General features: G+C 42.5%; 1 protein-coding gene across 1 annotated transcript in view; it reads right to left on the minus strand.

Moving 5' to 3' along the window:
• GUSB (glucuronidase beta) overlaps positions 1-20156 on the minus strand; it is a 127529-nt gene that overhangs the window by 34655 nt on the left and 72718 nt on the right. Inside the window, exons 5-8 of the mRNA XM_073558921.1 lie at positions 15021-15208; positions 14090-14242; positions 4775-4953; positions 3258-3404 (exon numbers count right to left, since the gene is read on the minus strand). Of these exons, the coding sequence (XP_073415022.1) occupies positions 3258-3404; positions 4775-4953; positions 14090-14242; positions 15021-15208 (667 nt within the window). The remainder of the gene's footprint in view (positions 1-3257; positions 3405-4774; positions 4954-14089; positions 14243-15020; positions 15209-20156) is intronic.

Here is a 20156-nt window from a genome sequence, read left to right on the forward strand (position 1 = left end):
TGCCGCCGCTCTAATAGCCGGTAATGCTTCCAGAACCGTCTCTCTGGGAACTCCTTGTTCTAATTGATCCTCCAAGTTGTCTGTCCATATCTTCAGGGACCTAGCCACACAAGTGGCTGCGATGGTGGGTCTTAGTGCGCCAGCCGAGGTTTCCCAGGCTGCTTTAAGGCAATTGTCCGCCTTTCGGTCCAGCGGCTCTTTTAGAAACCCCAGGTCCTCAAAGGGTAGGGAAGATTTTCTGGCGACCTTTGATATCGCTACATCAATTTTAGGGGCCCTATCCCAGGATGAGGATGCCTCTTCCTCAAAGGGGTATCTCCTCTTCAGGGAATTCGTTATCTGGGACTTCCTTTCTGGCTTTTCCCATTCGCGTTTTATGAGTGCTTTTAGTTGCTCATTAACAGGGAAGGTCTTACGTTTTTTCTTTTGCAGTCTGCTGAACATGAGATGTTGGGCTGTCTTTTTTGTCCGTTCTTCTACTAGCCCCATGGTAGATCTAACTGCTTTAATGAGTTCATCCGTGGTTTCTACTGGAAACGTATCTTCCCCGTCCGAGCTACTTCCTGAATACTGCGACTTATTTGAGTCGTCCTCTGACCCTGTAGAGTCTTGTTGAGAGACCCCTGAGGGGCTTGATCTCCTAGTTTTCCTCTCTGTATCTACAGTCTGTAATGCTCTTACTGACTTGGCAACTTCTGTCTGAATTATGGCCCTCAGACTATCCGAAAATGAGGGTGTCTCCTCCGCTATGGTCTTGTTAATGCACTCCTGGCATAACTTTTTGTTCCAGGCTGCTTCTGCGGGACTTTTACATAAAGCACATTCTTTATTTTTTGACTTCCCTCTACATTTCTTAGGGACCTCCTATACTCCACCCCGTCAATGTATATAAGAGGAGGAGGAGAGGGAAAGAGAGGAGAAAAAGAGAAAGAGAACAGACATTAGATTACTGGACTTTCTCGAAGTTCACTCACCACTCGGACGCTTCATAGAACGGGTACCGGATCTGGAGGTTGGCTGGTCCTTTCACTGTCTCCCAACGAGACTATGGACCCCTCTTTCCTGCGGTGACGATCCGCTCGTGCGCTGCCCGAGTGGCTCACACTACTGCTGCGGCGTGTCTTTGCTTTTTCCTCTGAGCACGACCGCCTCTCCTTTGCTTCCTGGCACGGCTGTACATGCTCTGGCGAAGGGCTCTCCATTATGCTGCTTATGGCTGCAAGTAGCCACCTCACTCAACATTGGTGCTGTGACGCCTGCTTGCCTTTCCTGGCGATCTTAAATAGTATCCCCTTTTTTTTTTTTTTTTTTTTTAGACCACCTGGTCTTGCACCTGCCCCGCTTGCTGTGGACGCGCGCGTGTGCGTGCCCTCTGACTCTGCGTGCCTCCCCTGGGACCGTGCACACCTTCTGCCTCTCCCAGGCCCCGCGGTGCTGTGTGCGCCGCTCTACTTCCGGGTCGCACGCAACGACTTCCGGTTCATCGGCCATCATGCGCGCTCCCAACGCGCGCCCCTCCCGGTGCGGCCATACGAACCCGGGCCGGGTGAGCGCTTGGGCCCTGCATGCTTCGGGGCCCCCAGACACCCCTTACCTGCGCGATGGACCCCTTCCTGACCTGACTGCAGGTATGCTTTTAGGAAGAAGATCACTGTTCTCAGGCAGACTTGAACCCAGGGCACTAGCGTTGGACAGCAGCGGCAGTAACAACTGCACTTCTTCATGCTGCCTCCGCTGCGGGGTCCGGTGTCTGGTCTTCCACAGGGAGGGTACACTGTTTGTGGCCTCCGAGGAGCTCTCTGCCCGGGCACCGATGTGCTCCTGGGCTGCATGGCCACTATATGTCGACAGGGAGGGAACACTACCAGTGGCCTTCCTGGACTTGCTTCGTGTGCCGCCATCTTGGAGGGTCCACCGCCAAGGTACTCCGCTTCGCCTGGGCATCTGCCCTCCGGCTGTGGCCATGCCTTCGCTCAGGGGGGACATAGGCATATATGGCCCCCGAGGCGACTACCGGTACCCGGTGTCGGGTGTAGCAAACCCATGCCTGCCATTAATCACCCGACCCAGGTCCAGGCATCCTCTTCTTCGGAATCTTCAAAGAGGCTTTCATCTTGAGGGTTCCCCGTCGAGGACAGGAAACCAACTGATGCGGAGAGAGGAGCCGCCCCCTTTTATCTTGAAGGTTTCCTGTCCTCGTAGGGCGGATCCCCTCTCTCGTGGTGCCGTCATGTACCATGGAAAAAGATAGACTGCAGTTTGCCAAAATGTACAAGAGTAAGCCAAAATTCTTCTATGTGGCATTTCTATACATCTTAAACTTATTTTAGGAGTAAATTATATAGCTCATCCTGCTTAAAAATTCAGATTTTCTGGCTAAATGTTCAAACATTTAACAAAATATGCTATGATGCAAACTTGCATGGAGATGCATGAAAGTGTATGGTGCAATTTTTACAATGTGCCTGGTGACTTTTAGAAAATGTACAGGTATAGGGATGTGATTTTTTTTCTGTTTTATCATTCAGATTTTTAGTGTACATAAAAGTGCATTACTACTAGCAGTTATAGAGTTAAAAATTCATTGCACGAGTGGGTGCAAATCGTAATAAGGCATTCGGCTCCGCTTTTTAATGGGATAATGCTAGACTTGCATTTCAGTTGTTCACCCAGACAACAAAAGACAATAAAAAGGAATTGTCCAGCATTAGGAAGGAGCAGGAATATATATATTTTTTATTAAGTAGCATGTTTACAATTACTGCTGACTAGAAATGAGCGAACATCGTAGGCTTCCTTCTTATTCGGCAAGCTATAGCGCTTACTGAAGAAGCTGCATCGGGAACCCGATACCTGAAGCGCTTCCGATAATCAGCTGTTCGACGCCGCAGCTGCATGTCTCTGTCACGGCTGTGTGACAGTCACAACACACAGGCTCTCCATGCACGTGTTGTGACTGTGACACAGCTGCGACACATGCAGCTGCGGCGCCGAACAGCTGATCATCGGGTGCACGCCAAGTAACCGGGTTCCCGATGCAGCTTCTTTGGTAAACGCTATAGCTTGCCGAATAAGGAGGGAGCCGACGATGTTCGCTCATCTCTACTGCTGACCAGAAGATCAACAAAATCATAAAAAGTCAATGATGGAGATGCATATAGGGAAAATAAATTTGACAGATTACCATTTTGTACCAATATGGTAATAATGATATATGGGACGATGCTTTATGGTATTCAACAAGGCTACCCACTTACTTAAAATAATATCCTGCAGGAGGTAGCTGTGAGGCTGGCTCATTGGCGACTGACCACATCACCACTGAAGGTCGGTTTTTATCTCTTTGTACAAGTTCCTCCATGACAACTAAATGATGTTGCAGAGACTTGTTTCCAAAACTTTCTCTAACAGTAACACGAAGAAAAACAAGGCACAGATCAAAGGAAATATTCACAGTACATGTTTATTCAGTTACGCTTAATAAAATATTCCATTTGACTGTTCCACCCCTTGACGCTTATATTTATACTATATGCATAGCTAATACTAACAAGACAAGTACAAGACAAGTACAAGTATTCAGAATTCATACCACCACTGGAATGTGTGACCAAACAGTGGTCAGTGTCATGTGAACATTTCCAGCCTACATCGGATATTACAAAGCATTTTTGTACTTTAAAAGCTTTCATTTAAAGCAGTGTTCACCAACTCGAGTCCTCAAGAGCCACCAACAGGTCATGTTTTCAGGATTTAATTAGTATTGACCAGGTGATGGAATTATTGCCTGTGTAGGTACTGCAATTATCACCTGAGCCATACTAAGGAACTCCTGAAAACATGAACCGTTGGTGGCTCTTGAGGACTGGAGTTGGGGAACACTGATTTAAAGGCTCTAGAACCAGTTGTGCTGCGCATGCGATGGTTAAGTGTGTGCAATAACTTTATATGCAAAATAAATAACAGATTGCTATAGCTGGAAAGGAGTAAATGTTACATGCTTCCATGTGTCATGTATTAAGAAATAATCACTAATCTTACATGGGTTATCCACTACTATAAAAAAGTTGAACTTAATGGGCCCATGAAATAAAAAAAAAAAATCTTATACTTGCCTCCTAGCCCGATATGATCCTCCGCACTCAGTATTGTGTCCCCTGCCGGTCTCCTGGCATCAAGATCCAATGGGAGGCATCACATCACAGCACATTTCTTACTGTTTGCACGAAATGTGCAGGCTTCAGACGATCACGTGACACCCCTTGCCTATGCTGATGTCAGGAGACTGACTGTAGACAAACTACTGAGTTCCAAGGAGTAGTGCCAGTGCGTGAGGTAGGTATAGTAATTTTTTTTTTTAATTTATGTCTTCCACCACCCTTGTCCAATAAATTTTAACTTTTAAAGTTGCGTAGAATCTGTTTACACCGCAGGCAATGTAAACATCTTTCTGTGTATCTGCATGCAATCTACTAAGTAGTGTGGTTGAAGCATTTTCCTATATACATCAATTGGACAATGCTGCACAGCTACTACTAGGTAGACAGTGCGCAGGCTTCTGCAAAGCAGTTCCACATAGTGGTGCCGAGAGCTGTCCTCCTAATGATCTGATATTAATTGCCTATTCTAAGGATAGTCCATCAATACTGTGATCTTAGAAAACCCCTTTTAAAAAGTCCTGTGAAGAAAAGCTCATCTTAAGCTCTTCTATTCTCTATAGAGTTTCTTGCAGAAAAAAAGCAGAAGATAAACAATTACAATAAGTATTCCTTACGCCTGTCTTATGCCCACTCCTGGACATTCATCGATGACCACAATACCATATTTATCGCACAGGTCCATGATCTCTTCAGCGTATGGGTAATGACTTGTCCGGAATGAGTTTGCTCCCAGCCACTTTAACAGGTTAAAATCCTTCACGATTGTAGACCAGTCCAGACCTTTTCCTCTAATCTTTAAAAGCAAATGATCAGTTAGTTTGTAGATGCTATAATGTTAATTTAGTTAATCATTTTATGTTAAAAACTAAAGAAATTTAATCCCTTAATGACCGCCAAAACGTCTTAACTGACGTGAGATATAAGAGAATAGCATCCCCATACAGGTGACAATCCAGTAGCTGTCGGCTGTACAATATAGCTGACAACTTGCTGCATCAGCCACGATCAGTGTTTGCACCGTCCAAATCTTTTTAACCCCTTAGATGCTGCTGTCAATAGTGACTACATCATATAAATGGTTAACAGAGTGTGGGGGCTTCCTCTTTATCTCAATCGGCACTCTGAGATCATGATTGTGTGGTCCTGATGTTTGCCATGGCAATTCACGACCAAATAGTGGCCTAAGAGTCTAACGGCTGTTGTAACCTGTTCAGAAGTTAGTGGCACTTAGGTGGTAAAAATACACATTTTCATTTCTGTCATGCCACTATGCATTAATTTCTGAAAAACCACCTGAAGGGTTAATAAACTACCTGACTGCAGTTTTCAATATGTCAGGGGGTGCCGTTTTTAAAATGGTATAACTTTTGGGGGTTTTCCAATACATACGAGCCCCAAAGGCACTTCAAACCTGGATAGGTCCCTAAAAAAATAAATTTTGCACATTTCCTTGATAAAATGAAAAATTACTGCTACATTTTTAAACCTCCTAAAATGCTAACAAAATAAAATAACATTTTACAAATGGTGCTGATGTAAAGCAGGCATGTGGAAAATGTTATTTATGAATGTTTTTGTGTGGTATGACTACCTGGATTAAAGGGATAATCATTCAAAGTTTGAAAATTGCTAATTTAACATTTTTCTCAAATTTTTGATTTTTTTTATATATAAAAACAAAACACATTGACCTAAATTTACCATTATCATAAAGTACAATGTGTCATGAAAAAACAATCTCAAAATCACTGGGATTTGTTGAAGTGTTCCAGAGTTATTATTACCATATATATTGGCACTGGTCAGATTTAAAAAATTTGGCTCCGTCACTAGGGTGTTAATAATATAGTGCATATATATGCAAATTGTCTCTTCAGAGAGGAAGAGGACTAGAACTCTAAGTCTCCACACCTCGACATGCTTAGCATGTTATTCTCCGCAAGGAGAAATGATACTTCTTGGATATAGTGCATATATACACACACACAACCTGGATCTCAGGAGTTCTACTACATTCAGTAGCCATCACCCACATGATAACCCTAGGAGCACTAAACTCCACATTGTATGCCCCTAGAGGCAAAAAGCAAATTGTACGATAAAACATAAAATGACCTGTATAAATATCGATTTTTAAACCCTAATCATTTTTGTAGTTTGCTTTATTTGTCCTGCTTCAGAAGAGTGATAGAAGCTGCGGAGAAGTAACAGCAGGGCCATCCTCCTGGTGAAGTACCATTTGAGAATCCCCAGTGAATGCTAAGACAAAACGTCACAGGAAATACAAGGCATTTTATGTATCTAACAACCCTTTATTGCTCCTTCACACAACAGGAAAATCGCAGAACTGAATAAACCGTGAAGGCATAGGTCTTAATTCTCAAATTTCCTATGTCTATGTTGCATTTGTGAACCACTTTGGGCAATAGGTAACATGCTGACCAAATTTGCTCATGGGTTGCTATAAAATCAGTGGTTCCCAAACTCCAATCCTCACGGACCCCAACAGGTTATGTTTTCCATAGTGTTACACATGTGAGAGAATTCCTGATGCCTTGATGATACTTCCATCACCTGTGAAATACTAAGGAAATCCTGAAAACATGACCTGTTGGGGTCCACGAGGACTGGAGTTTGAGAACCACTGCTTTAAATGAACCGTTTACAGACAATGTCTATTTTTCATTGACACATTCCAGAAGTCACATTTGTTTATTGATCATGTATCCATGTGAGGGCATGATTTGGAATGAGTTGTACTTGTCAGGGGAATATGTAATTACTTAACTTTTAATATTTATTTATGAGGAGAAAAAAAAAGCAGCAGTTATGCCATTGGTTCTTTTTCCAAGATTCAAATTCTACTCATTCATGTGTTGGGCCAACCCAATCGGCACCCCACGAATGATGGTGAGGAGGGCGAGTGTTCTGATGGGAGGATGCACTTGCTCATTCACACTCCTCTGATGCTGTCATTTTGACCATGGCATCTGAGAGGTTAAGCTGTTGGGATCGGTGTTCTTAGCGTTTCAAGCAGGAGCTCAGCTATGTACATATCAGCACGGCTCCGACAACTAATCGCACTGGTACAGAGGCAATACCCGTGCAATTATGACATATACAGTACTGTGCAAGCATTTTAGGCAGTTATGGGAAAATAAGAATGCAATCAAAAATAAAAAAAAGCCAAGTTTATTTTTAGCAATGAAAAAATGCCAAGTGAATGAACAAAAGAGAACTCTAAATCAGATCAATATTTGGTGTGAGCACCCTCTGTCTTCAAAACAGCTTAACCCCTTAACCCCCAAGGGTGGTTTGCACATTCATGACCGGGCCAATTTTTAAAATTCTGACCACTGTCCCTTTATGAGATAATAACTCTGAAACGCTTCCATGGATCCTGGTGATTCTGACATTGTTTTCTCGTGACATATTGTACTTCATGCTAGTGGTGAAATTTCATTCATATAACTTGCGTTTATTTGTGGGAAAAAAACAGAAATTTGGCGAAAATTTTGCAATTTTCCAACTTTGAATTTATATGCCCTTAAATCACAGAGATATGGCACACAAAAAACTTGATAAGTAACATTTCCCACATGTTTACTTTACATCGGCACAATTTTGGAACCCAAATTTTTTTTTCTTAGGAAGTTATAAGGGTTAAAAGTTGACCAGCGATTTCTCATTTTTGCAACAACATTTTATTGTTACAGACCACATAACATTTGAAGCCACTTTGAGGGGTCTATATGATAGAAAATACCCAAAAGTGACACCATTCTAAAAATTGCACCCCTTAAGGTGCTCAAAACCACATTCAAGAAGTTTATTAACCCTTCAGGTGCTTCACAGGAATTTTTTGAATATTTTAAAAAAAATGAACATTTAACTTTTTTTCACAAAAAAAATACTTCAGGTTCAATTTTTTTTTTATTTTACCAAGGGTAACAGGAGAAGTTGGACTGCAAAAGTTATTGTGCAGTTTGTCCTGAGTACGCTGATACCTGATATGTGGGGGAAAACCACTGTTTCGGCGCATGGCAGAGCTCAGAAGGGAAGGAGCGCCGTTTGACTTTTTCAATCCAAATTGGCTAGAATTCAGATTGGACGCCATGTCACATTTGGAGAGCCCCTGATGTACCTAAACAGTGGAAACCCCCCACAAGTGACCCCATTTTGGAAACTAGACCCCCCAAGGAACTTATCTAGATATGTGGTGAGAACTTTGAACCAACAAGGGCTTCACAGAAGTTTATAACGTACAGCGGTACAATTAAAAAATCATATTTTTCCACAAAAATGATCTTTTCACCCCAATTTTTATTTTCCCAAGGGTAACAGGACCCTAAAAGTTATTGTGCAATTTGTCCTGAGTATGCTGATACCCCACATGTGAGGGTAAACCACTATTTGGGCGCATGGCTCGGAAGAGAAGCAGCGCCATTTGACGTTTTTGGCTGGAATTGAGATCGGACACCATGAAGCGTTTGGAAAGCCCCTGATGTACCAAAACAGTGAAAAACCCCCACAAATTACACCATTTTGGAAACTAGACCCCCCAAGGAACTTATCTAGATGTGTGGTGAGCACTTTGAACCCCCAAGGTCTTCACAGAAGTTTATAATGCCCGGGCATGAAAATAAAAAAATCGTATTTTTTCCACAAACATGATCAATTAGTCCCCAATTTTTTTATTTTCCCCAAGAGTAACAGGAGAAATTGGACCCCAAAAGTTGTTGTCCAATTTGTCCTGAGTACGCTGATAACTCATATGTGGGAGAAAACTACTGTATGGGCACACGTCGGGGCTCGGAAGGGAAGTAGTGACGTTTTGGAATGCAGACTTTGATGGAATGCTCTGCGGGTGTCATGTTGCCTTTGGAGAGCCCCGAATGTACCTAAACAGTGGAAATCCCCCATAAGTGACCCCATTTTGGAAACTAGACCCCCCACGGAACTTACCTAGATGTGTGGTGAGCACTTTGAACCCCCCAGTGCTTCAAAGAAGTTTATAACGCCCGGGCGTGAAAATAAAAAAATCATTTTTTTCCACAAAAATGATATTTTTGCCCCCAATTTTTTATTTTCCTAAGGGCAACAGGAGAAATAGGACCCCAAAGTTGCTTTGAAATTTGTCCTGAGTACGCTGATACCTTATATGTGGGGGTAAAACACTGGACGCATGGCAGAGCTTGGAAGGGAAGGAGCACCATTTGACTTTTTCAACGCAGAATTGACTGGAATTGAGATCAGATGCCATGTTGCATTTGGAGAGCACCTGATGTGCTGAAACAGTGGAAACCCCCCCAATTCTAACTCCAACCCTAACCCCAACACACCCCTAACCCTAATCTCAGCCCTAACCCTAATAGGAAAATGGAAATAAATACAATTTTTTTATTTTATTATTTTTACCCAACTAAGGGGGTGATAACGGGGGGTTTGATTTACTATTTATGGCGGGTTTTTATGTTTGGCAGCTGTCACACGCTAAAAGACGCTTTTTATTGTAAAAATAGTTTTTGCATCACCACATATTGAGAGCTATAATTTTTCCATATTTTGACCCACTGAGTCATGTGAGGTCTTATATTTTGCGGAACGACTTGACGCTTTTATTGGTATCCTGTTCGGGCACGTGACATCTTTTGATCGCTTTTTATTCTGATTTTTGGGACGCAGATTCAACAAAAACCAGCGTTTCATGAATTTCTTTTGGGGGGTGCGTTTACACCGTTCCGCGTGTGGTAAAATTGATAAAGCCCTTTTATTCTTCGGGTCAGTATGGTTACAGCGATACCTCATTTAGGTTTTTTTATGTTTTGGCACTTTTATGCAATGAAAACAATTTTATATAAAAAAAATAATTATTTTTGCATTGCTTTATTCTGCAAGCTATAACTTTTATTTTTTCGCTGATGATGCTGTATGGCGGCTCTTTTTTTGCGGGACAAGTTGACGTTTTCAGCGGTACCATGCATATGCGTCTTTTTGATCGCGCGTTATTGCACTTTTTGTTCGGCGGTATGATAATCATTATTTTTTGCTTCTTTTTTTATATTTTTTTAAGGGGTTCGCTAAAGGGGTTAACTAATGGGACAGTTTTATAGGGCGGGTCGTTACGGACTCGGCGATACCAAATATGTGTACTTTGTTTTTTTTTTTATTTCCAAAAAATGAATTTATTAGGGAATATTTTTTTTTTTTTTTTTTTTTAATTAGCGATTTTTAAAAAATTATTTTTACACTTTTTTTTTTTAACTTTATTACATTGTCCCAGGTGGACATCACTGTCCTGTGACATCGCTGATCTGTCACATCACAGATCACTGTGACAGATCAGCGATCTGTCACAGGCACTGCACAAGGCTTCCTCCTTGCCTGCGCTTTGCAGGCATGAGGAAACCAGCTCCCTGCAGGCCCCCGAAGGTCCCCGTCGCCATCTTGGATTCGGGGACCTGCAGGGATGGAGCCCCCCGCAGCAGTGCTGCACATTGCGCTGCTGTGGGGGGCTCAGGGAAGCACGGAGGGAGCCCCCTCCCTGCCGATGCTTCCCTTTAACCCCGGTACACCGCGATCGTGTTTGATCGCGGTGTGCAAGGGGTTAACGTGTCGGGGGTGGTCCGTGACCGCCCCTGACACATTGTGCTGGGTGTCAGCTGTGATAATCAGCTGACACCCGGCCGCGATCAGCGGCACTCATCACGTGGGTGCCGCTGATCGCTGTGACGTTCTATCCCGTCCCTGGGAATTAAGTCCCAGGGCACATGGACGGGATGGTATGTCACATGACAGAAAGGGGTTAAATTTATCAATTACTATGGGTACAATTGCACACAGTTTCTGAAGGAACTCGGCAGGAAGGTTGTTCCAAACATCTGGGAGAACTAACCACATATTTTCTGTGGATGCTGGCTTGCACAGATCTTTCTGTATCTTCATGTAATCCCACAGAGACTCAGTGTTGATATCAGTGCTCTGCGGGGACACAATATCTTCCAGGACTTATTGCTCTTATCCAAACTCTTAATGACAATGGCTGTATGTTTTAGGGTCCTTGTCCTGCAGAAAACTTTTGAAGCCAATGAAATGGCTCCTTTTTAGTATTGCATGACTGAGAAGCATCTGCCTGTATTTCTCAGTAATGAGTACCCCATTAATCCTGATCAAAACTAATTTCATTTGCAGAAATGCAGACCAGAATTTGCAAGGAAGCTTGCTCATGCTTCACTATTGCCTGCAACCACTTATTATTTGGAAAACAAACTGCCTTCTGTTACAGCCGAATATTTCGACTGCTGCCATTTTTCTGCATCCTGGTTTCTATATTTTTGTGCTTACTTGATTAACTTGGCCTTGTTTCTATGTCAAAGGTATGGTGTTTGGCTGAAATACTTACATGATGACTACTTCTGGACAGAATTTTCTGAACAGTAGATGGGCGTAGCTGGGTCCCACTGTTTGCTGACAGTCCTGAGCGGATGGCACTACTGAATATATTCTAATATTGAAGGGAAGTAGGCATGATGTGTCTGTGGCAGACCACTGTGTACCTTTTCCTGGTACTTTTTAAAACATGCTTGAACAGCATATCCCGAAACCCCCCGTCTGCTTTGCAATATTTGCCTGGAAGAGACCTTGCCAATGCAGTATAACTACCTTGTGTCTTGTGGTTGTGCTCAGTTTTGCCATGGTGCCATGACCTATGACATTAAGCTGTCTTCCAGAAACTCACATATGCAGCAGAGTTTGTCTGTTCACCTAGTTTTAAGCCTCCTACACAACTATTTCTGTTTCAGTTAATAACGGTATTTAAACCTATACGAAAATGCTGATCATTATCACCCGTTTGATAAAAATTTGTTACTCATACGTGGATTAAAATCCTACAAAATCAGTGACTTTGTACAAGTCTACCTAGAATAACTGATGATGTTTGGAAGGCAAAGGGTGGGCACAACAAATATTGATTTGATTCAGATTTCTCTTTTGTTCATTCACTTTGCATTCTGATAATTGATACAATTAAAGTGTTAACACTTCTATGTTTGAAAACATTCTTACGCAATCATTTTTTCCACAACTGCCTAAAACCTTTGCACAGTACTGTGTATACAGTGGGGAAAAAAAGTATTTAGTCAGTCAGCAATAGTGCAAGTTCCACCACTTAAAAAGATGAGAGGCGTCTGTAATTTACATCATAGGTAGACCTCAACTATGGGAGACAAACTGAGAAAAAAAAATCCAGAAAATCACATTGTCTGTTTTTTTTTTCATTTTATTTGCATATTATGGTGGAAAATAAGTATTTGGTCAGAAACAAAATTTCATCTCAATACTTTGTGATATATCCTTTGTTGGCAATGACAGAGGTCAAACGTTTTCTGTAAGTCTTCACAAGGTTGCCACACACTGTTGTTGGTATGTTGGCCCATTCCTCCATGCAGATCTCCTCTAGAGCAGTGATGTTTTTGGCTTTTCGCTTGGCAACACGGACTTTCAACTCCCTCCAAAGGTTTTCTATAGGGTTGAGATCTGGAGACTGGCTAGGCCACTCCAGGACCTTGAAATGCTTCTTACGAAGCCACTCCTTCGTTGCCCTGGTGGTGTGCTTTGGATCATTGTCATGTTGAAAGACCCAGCCACGTTTCATCTTCAATGCCCTTGCTGATGGAAGGAGGTTTGCACTCAAAATCTCACGATACATGGCCCATTCATTCTTTCATGTACCCGGATCAGTCGTCCTGGCCCCTTTGCAGAGAAACAGCCCCAAAGCATGATGTTTCCACCACCATGCTTTACAGTAGGTATGGTGTTTGATGGATGCAACTCAGTATTCTTTTTCCTCCAAACACAACAAGTTGTGTTTCTACCAAACAGTTCCAGTTTGGTTTCATCAGACCATAGGACATTCTCCCAAAACTCCTCTGGATCATCCAAATGCTCTCTAGCAAACTTCAGACGGGCCCGGACATGTATAGGCTTAAGCAGTGGGACACGTCTGGAACTGCAGGATCTGAGTCCATGGTGGCGTAGTGTGCTACTTATGGTAGGCCTTGTTACATTGGTCCCAGCTCTCTGCAGTTCATTCACTAGGTCCCCCCGCGTGGTTCTGGGATTTTTGCTCACCGTTCTTGTGATCATTCTGACCCCACGGGGTGGGATTTTGCGTGGAGCACCAGATCGAGGGAGATTATCAGTGGTCTTCTATGTCTTCCATTTTCTAATTATTGCTCCCACAGTTGATTTCTTCACTCCAAGCTGGTTGGCTATTGCAGATTCAGTCTTCCCAGCCTGGTGTAGGGCTACAATTTTGTTTCTGGTGTCCTTTGACAGCTCTTTGGTCTTCACCATAGTGGAGTTTGGAGTCAGACTGTTTGAGGGTGTGCACAGGTGTCTTTTTATACTGATAACAAGTTTAAACAGGTGCCATTACTACAGGTAATGAGTGGAGGAAAGAGGAGACTCTTAAAGAAGAAGTTACAGGTCTGTGAGAGCCAGAAATCTTGATTGCTTGTTTCTGACCAAATACTTATTTTCCACCATAATATGCAAATAAAATGGGAAAAAAAACAGACAATGTGATTTTCTGGATTTTTTTTTCTCAGTTTGTCTCCCATAGTTGAGGTCTACCTATGATGTAAATTACAGACGCCTCTCATCTTTTTAAGTGGTGGAACTTGCACTATTGCTGACTGACTAAATACTTTTTTTCCCCACTGTATCTATTATTGAACACAAAGTTGCAGGTGTTCATGATGTACAGACACATCCTACACATCTTAAAAGAAGTCATTATTGTGCACAAACCTTCACAGTGAGGTGTTATACTCAGAAATTTATTGAAACTGAATTTTTCATTGTAAATATATTTATCATAGTCGAGTACACTGTTCCAATCATAGTCAACGACTTTGCCTACTTACATCATAGTCTTCATGCTTGTTTACTCCATGGAAGTAGAAATGTTTCCCATTGATGAGGAATTGCTGAGCAGACACTTGGATTGTTCTTATTCCAACAGGTAAAGTGTAGACATCCTCATATACACCACTTTCTGTATTCACATTTATTTTCACCTGAAACCAACAATTTCTTTAAAATATCTTTTTTAAAAAGAAATATGGCAACCTAAAATATCTACAATGAACACTTTTGGTCTGACAAAATGGCTGACATGTAGGTGTTCTGAGGTAAGAGAGACAAAGCTATAGGTGCCATGAATATTATAGTGCTTTAAAGAGTAATTATGCATTTACTGAGGCATGCTTATGGCCCCATACACATCAGAGTAACATCAGCTGTTCCTGCTAATATTGATGGGTTCGGCAGTCACGCTAAGGTATATGGGAACTCTGGACAATTTATTGTCGCGGGAAATATTGATCTGGCATGTCAGAATTTGGACTGCCAATCCTTTTGTGCTCTCGAAGATAGGCCACCACCAGAAAAGTCTTGCAGTGGCTCTCACATAGAAAACACAGGAATGCTCAGCCACACAAGTGCTCTTGTGTATTGGTTAACTCTGCCAGCAGCCATCTCATGCGTGTGGCGGGTTTTACTGTACTCCTGAAAGCTTTGTATGTGACTAAGACATTTATAGCTTCCATAAAAAATGCTGGAAAATAGTGTAGTATGCTGCGCGCTATTGTCTGGGAAAAGTATGGACATCATAAGGTGTCGTGGCCATGCGTCATAAGATGATTCTAGCCATTATTTTCATAGTCCCGCTCTTATGACCCAGAAAAAAAACAAACAAATCTAAATAGTGGAGTGTTGTAGAGCTCACTGACATGTAGCGCTTCGTATACTTGACAATGCCTGATGAAAATATACGTTTGCAGGGGTCTACCTTACCTCAAGCGAATATAGATATCCAGGGTTTTCATCCATTAAATACGGCCACCAGAAATTTGCATTGGCCACTTTCAGCTCTCCTATAGCCCCCTGTGCCGTGGCTACCACTTGATCAAATTTACAACGCAAGGCGACAGCTACTGAGTAATATTCTGAGCCAACTACAGATACTCGATACCTTACAAATCCTGTAAAAAAAAAATAAGAAAAAAGAAACAGGTAATCATTGACTAGAGGTGTTCTGAGTAGTAGAATTCTGCTGAGACCAAACTTCTATAAACTATTCATGACCAGGTGATTTTTAACTTCTGCGATTCCGTTTTTTAAGTTGTGAAAACATTTTTTTTTCTTTTTTGTGGAAATTTAGACCCTTTGCTTGTTTAGCCATTTTCCAAGACTCGTAACGCTTCCATTTTTCGGGAGATAGGGAATTATGATAGCTTATTTTTTGCGTCCTGAGCTGATGTTTTTACGGACACAATTTGGGGGTAGATACAATGTTTTGATCACCTCTTTTTGCAATGTTGCAACGGCCAAAAAAAAAGTAATTCTGAAGCTTTATTTTTCTTCTCGTTACGCCGCTTACCGATAGGGTTAATATATTTTAAATTTTGATGAATCCGTCTTTTATGAACACAGGGATCCTAAATGTGTTGCTTTTTTAAACTGCATTATTTCTAATAGGGAATTAGGAGAGTGATTTGAACATGTGTGTTTTTTTTCTTCAGATTTTTAAAAACCTTTTAATTTTATTACCTTAAATAGTCCCTTAGGGGACTTGAAGCTGCGATCATCTGTATCATTACTGCTATGTATAACTAAAAATCACAATCACTTACGAACACCAGCTAAAGTCTGGCTTTCAAAGGAGGATTGTCATGACAAGCACAGAGGATTTCAGCAGACCTCCGGCTCTCAAGGCAACCCATTGGCAAACGGCGATCAAGCCGACAGGTGCATGGAATGACGAGTCCCTTGTCAGTATGCGCCAAATGCCACGATCAGAGGCAGTGGCATTAAACACATTAACAGCCTTAGGCAGGGCTCTGCACCTCCCGCACCTTTTATAGGCATATAATGGCGGATTGACCCCTTTATGCCCCAAGGGTGGTTTGCATGTTAATGACCGGGTCAATTTTTACAATTGTGACCACTGTCCCTTTATGAGGTAATAACTCTGGAACACTTCCATGGAACCCGGTGATTCGGAGAATGCTTTATCATGACATATTGTACTTCATGGCTGTGGTAAAACGTCTTTAATATTGTCATGATCCCAGTGTGGACTGGACCCGCATGCTGGGGGTTAATGTCTGGAGCCCAGTACTGGTGGACCTGCATTCCTGGGGTTAATGTTACGATTCCAGTGCAGGCTCTTACCTGCACACCTGGGGCTTATTATTGTGGCCTCTCCTTGGTTCGGGGAGAGCTTCTTATAGCCCCAGGAAGCGCCAATCCCCGTCAGTTATACTTTAGCCCTTGGCAGAGTGCGTTGACCCCTGAGTGTGTTTGTGCTGTGTTCTTGTTTGCCTGATACTTTGGTTTTGACTCGGTCTGTTCTCTGGATACTGCTTGTTGGATTCTGTTTTTGTACCTTCTATGTCTGTTTGGCTTTGACCGCTGTCTGGCCCCGACTATCCGTTCTGTCTCATCCTTGGTACTGTACTGCTATCTCTGTGTATGACCCCCATTTGTCTGACCTGAGGATTCCTATAGTTGTGTCCTGCAGTATCTCTGCAGCAGGACGCTAAGCCCCGCCCCTTTCAGTCACATGACCGTAGGTCCTGTGCTGCTTGCTAACTTCGGCGTCCCAGGTCCAGCCTGCCGGAGTTTTCCCCGCTGTAGCCGACACCGAGCCCCTCTGCAGTGTGGGTGAGTCCCTGTTCAGCTGTTGCTGTCCGCCAGCGCAGACCGGACCGTGATAGATATGACCTGCGCTTGTGAAAAAAAAAACGGAAATTTGGCAAAAATTTTGAAATTTCGCAATTTTCCAACTTTGAATTTTCATGCCCTTAAATCACAGAGATATGTCACAAAAAATACCTAATAAGTAACATTTCCCACAAGTCTACTTTACTTCAGCACAATTTTGGAACTAAAAATTTTTTTGTTTGGAAGTTATAAGGGTTCAAAGTTAAACAGCGATTTCTCATTCATACAACGCCGTTTTTTTTTTAGGGACCACACCACATTTTAAGTCACTTTGAGGGGTCTATATGATAGAAAATACCCAAAGGTGACACCATTCTAAAAACTGCACCCCTCAATGTGCTCAAAACCACATTCAAGAAGTTTATTAACCCTAGAACGCAGCGCCAGTGACCGAGGGTGACGTCATAGATGCTACCTCCGGTCACTAGGCTCCGTTCCCAGCCGGGCTGAGCTGCGGTGAGATCCACGCTAGTACCGTGAGCACTCACGGCGCTAGTGGGCATCTCACCAAAGTCACCACAGTTCAGCCCGGCTGGGAATGGAGCCTCAGTGACCGGCGGTAACCTCTATGAGATCATCCCCGGTCACTAACGCTGCGTTCCCAGCAGCACATTCACCAGTGGTCTCAGCCTGGACGGTCGCATCTTGGCACCGTCCAGGTTGAAAACTAATTATCCCCCAGACATGGATTACGGTGTGGGACAGAATGACAGACAGAAATGGTATATTGTTGTTTTTTTATTTTAGTTTTATTACAGGAGAATGAGTGCTTCGGTGGAATAGGCGTTTGGTGAGTATAACTGTGCTTGTTTTACTTTTTTAAAAAAAAAGTAAAACGGTGTTATGTTTTATTTCTAATATAAGACTTTATTCTGGCTGTGTCTTTATTTACCATGTAACTATAGGATTAGTAATGGATAGGTGTCATATATGCTTCTCCATTACTAAGCCGTGGGCTTGATGTCACCCGACAATACAAAAGGTGACATTAACCCCACCAATATGAATCCCACTTGCCACAGCTACAGGGCAAGTGGGAAGAGCAGGGCAAAGTGCCAGAATTGGTGCATCTAATAGATGTGCCTTTTCTGGTCAGCTGCGGGCTGCTATTTTTAGGCTGGGGGGGGGGTGTCAATATCCATGGCCCCTTACCAGCCTGAGAATACCAGCCCTCAGGGGTGAGCTTTAATAAGGCTAGTTGTCAAAAATGGAGGGGGACCCCACGCTGTTTTTTTAAACTGTTTATTTAAATAGTTTAAAAAAAACAAAAAAAAACAAAAACAGCGTGGGGACTCCTCTATTCTTGGTAATCAGCCTTGCTGAAGATGACAGCTGAGGATTGCAGCCTCCAGCTGTGAGTTTTGCCTGGCTGGTTATAGAAAATACAGGGGAACCCACGCTTTTTTTTTTTCATTTATAGCACAGGCGGAGGCTGATGAATAGTCCAATCAGCCACTGCCTGCTGTTTCTATTAATACTTAAATATAACTCATCATTATAACTCGCGCCGATCGCTGGCAGAGCAGGGGAGAATGATGAGAGCCGTGGTCAGCACTCGGCGCCGGGGAGCAGCTTTAACTGTGACGCTTCTTCCATGGCGCCCATCCGTGTGGTACTCATGTGGCACACGGTTGCCACACGTATTACACACAGGGAGACTGACATCTCTGGTACCGGAAATATCAGGACGTGTGAAAGAGGCCGTTTATGTTTGGATGCCGTCACACACTAAAAGACGCTTTTTATTACAAAAAAATAGTTTTTGCATCACCACCTTTTCAGAACTATAATTTTTTCCATATTTCGGCACACAGGGTCATGTGAGGTCTTTTTTTTGCGAGACGAGTTGATGTTTTTATTGGTACACTTTTTGGGCATGACATTTTTGATTGCTTTCTATTCAGAGTTTTTGTGAGGCAGAATGAACAAAAAACAGCAATTCGTGATTTTTTTGTGTGCGTGTGTGTATGGGGGGTTATTCCGTTCCGTGTCAGGTTAAATTGATGAGGCAGTTTTATTCTTCGGGTCAGTACGATTACAGCGATACCTTATCTTTTTTATGTTTTGGCGCTTTTATACAATAAAAACTATTTAACAGAAAAAAAATAATTATTTTTGCATCACTATTCTGATAGCTATAACTTTTTTATTTTTCCGCTCATGGAGCTGTATGGCGGCTTTTTTTTTGCAGGACAAGATGACGTTTTCAGCGGTACAATGTTTATTTATATCCGTCTTTTTGATTGAATGTTATTCCACTTTTTGTTCGGCAGTATGATTATAAAGCTTTGTTTTTTGCCTTTTTTTATGGTGTTCACTAAAGGGGTTAACTAGTGGGACAATTTTATAGGTCGGGTCGTTGCGGATGCAGAGATACTCTTATTGTTTACATTTTTTTTCATTCAAATATTTATTTAGCGATAAAAAACAATATATTCTATTTTTTTTAAATATTTTTACAATTATTTTAAAACTTTTTTTTTTTTCTTTTTAACTTTTTTACTTTGTCCCACTATGGGACAATAATTTTTTTTTTAAGGCTGATTGCTTCTATAGCATGGAGATTGAAGCAGCATCTGCATGCTATAGAAACTGTCAGCGCTGCACTGACAGAGACTTGCTGATCATGCACTGCGCATAATCAATAAGTTTCCTAGCTCTGGTGACCCATATGTTGTCATGACAACATTGGGTCACCATGGCAACGATCGGGACCCCGCGGGGTCTCCGACCCAAAGGCAGAGGGGCTGTCCGTCGTCTGTCGGCTTCCGGAATGCTGCGATCATGTTCAAACGCAGTATTTCGGGGGGTTAAAGTGTCGGGAGCAGTGTGTGACGGTCACAGACCGCTCCTGGCACCGGACAGGGAAAGATTATAGCGACGGCGCCAAAGAGTCACTGCTAAAAGGGCCGCACCACCACACACAAACATCACACAGACAGCACACATACACCAACCTACAAGCACAACACACAAATGCCACAACACACCACACAAACACCACCCCACAAATACCACATCACCCCATAAATACCACACACGCATGCAAACACTCAGATGGATGCACCCTACAAACACGGACGAACCTTACTGAGCAGCAATATTGGTCAAGCGAAAAATGCCTCATAGTAAGATTGTCATTATTGCTTACTATACAGGGAGCTTTCATCCCTGAAGCTGCTGTGGTAAGGTGAAATATGAGCT

This window comes from Dendrobates tinctorius, unplaced genomic scaffold, assembly GCF_039654945.1.
Source record: "Dendrobates tinctorius isolate UK_male_01 unplaced genomic scaffold, ASM3965494v1 ptg000263l, whole genome shotgun sequence".
In the NCBI taxonomy this organism is placed as follows: domain Eukaryota; kingdom Metazoa; phylum Chordata; class Amphibia; order Anura; family Dendrobatidae; genus Dendrobates; species Dendrobates tinctorius.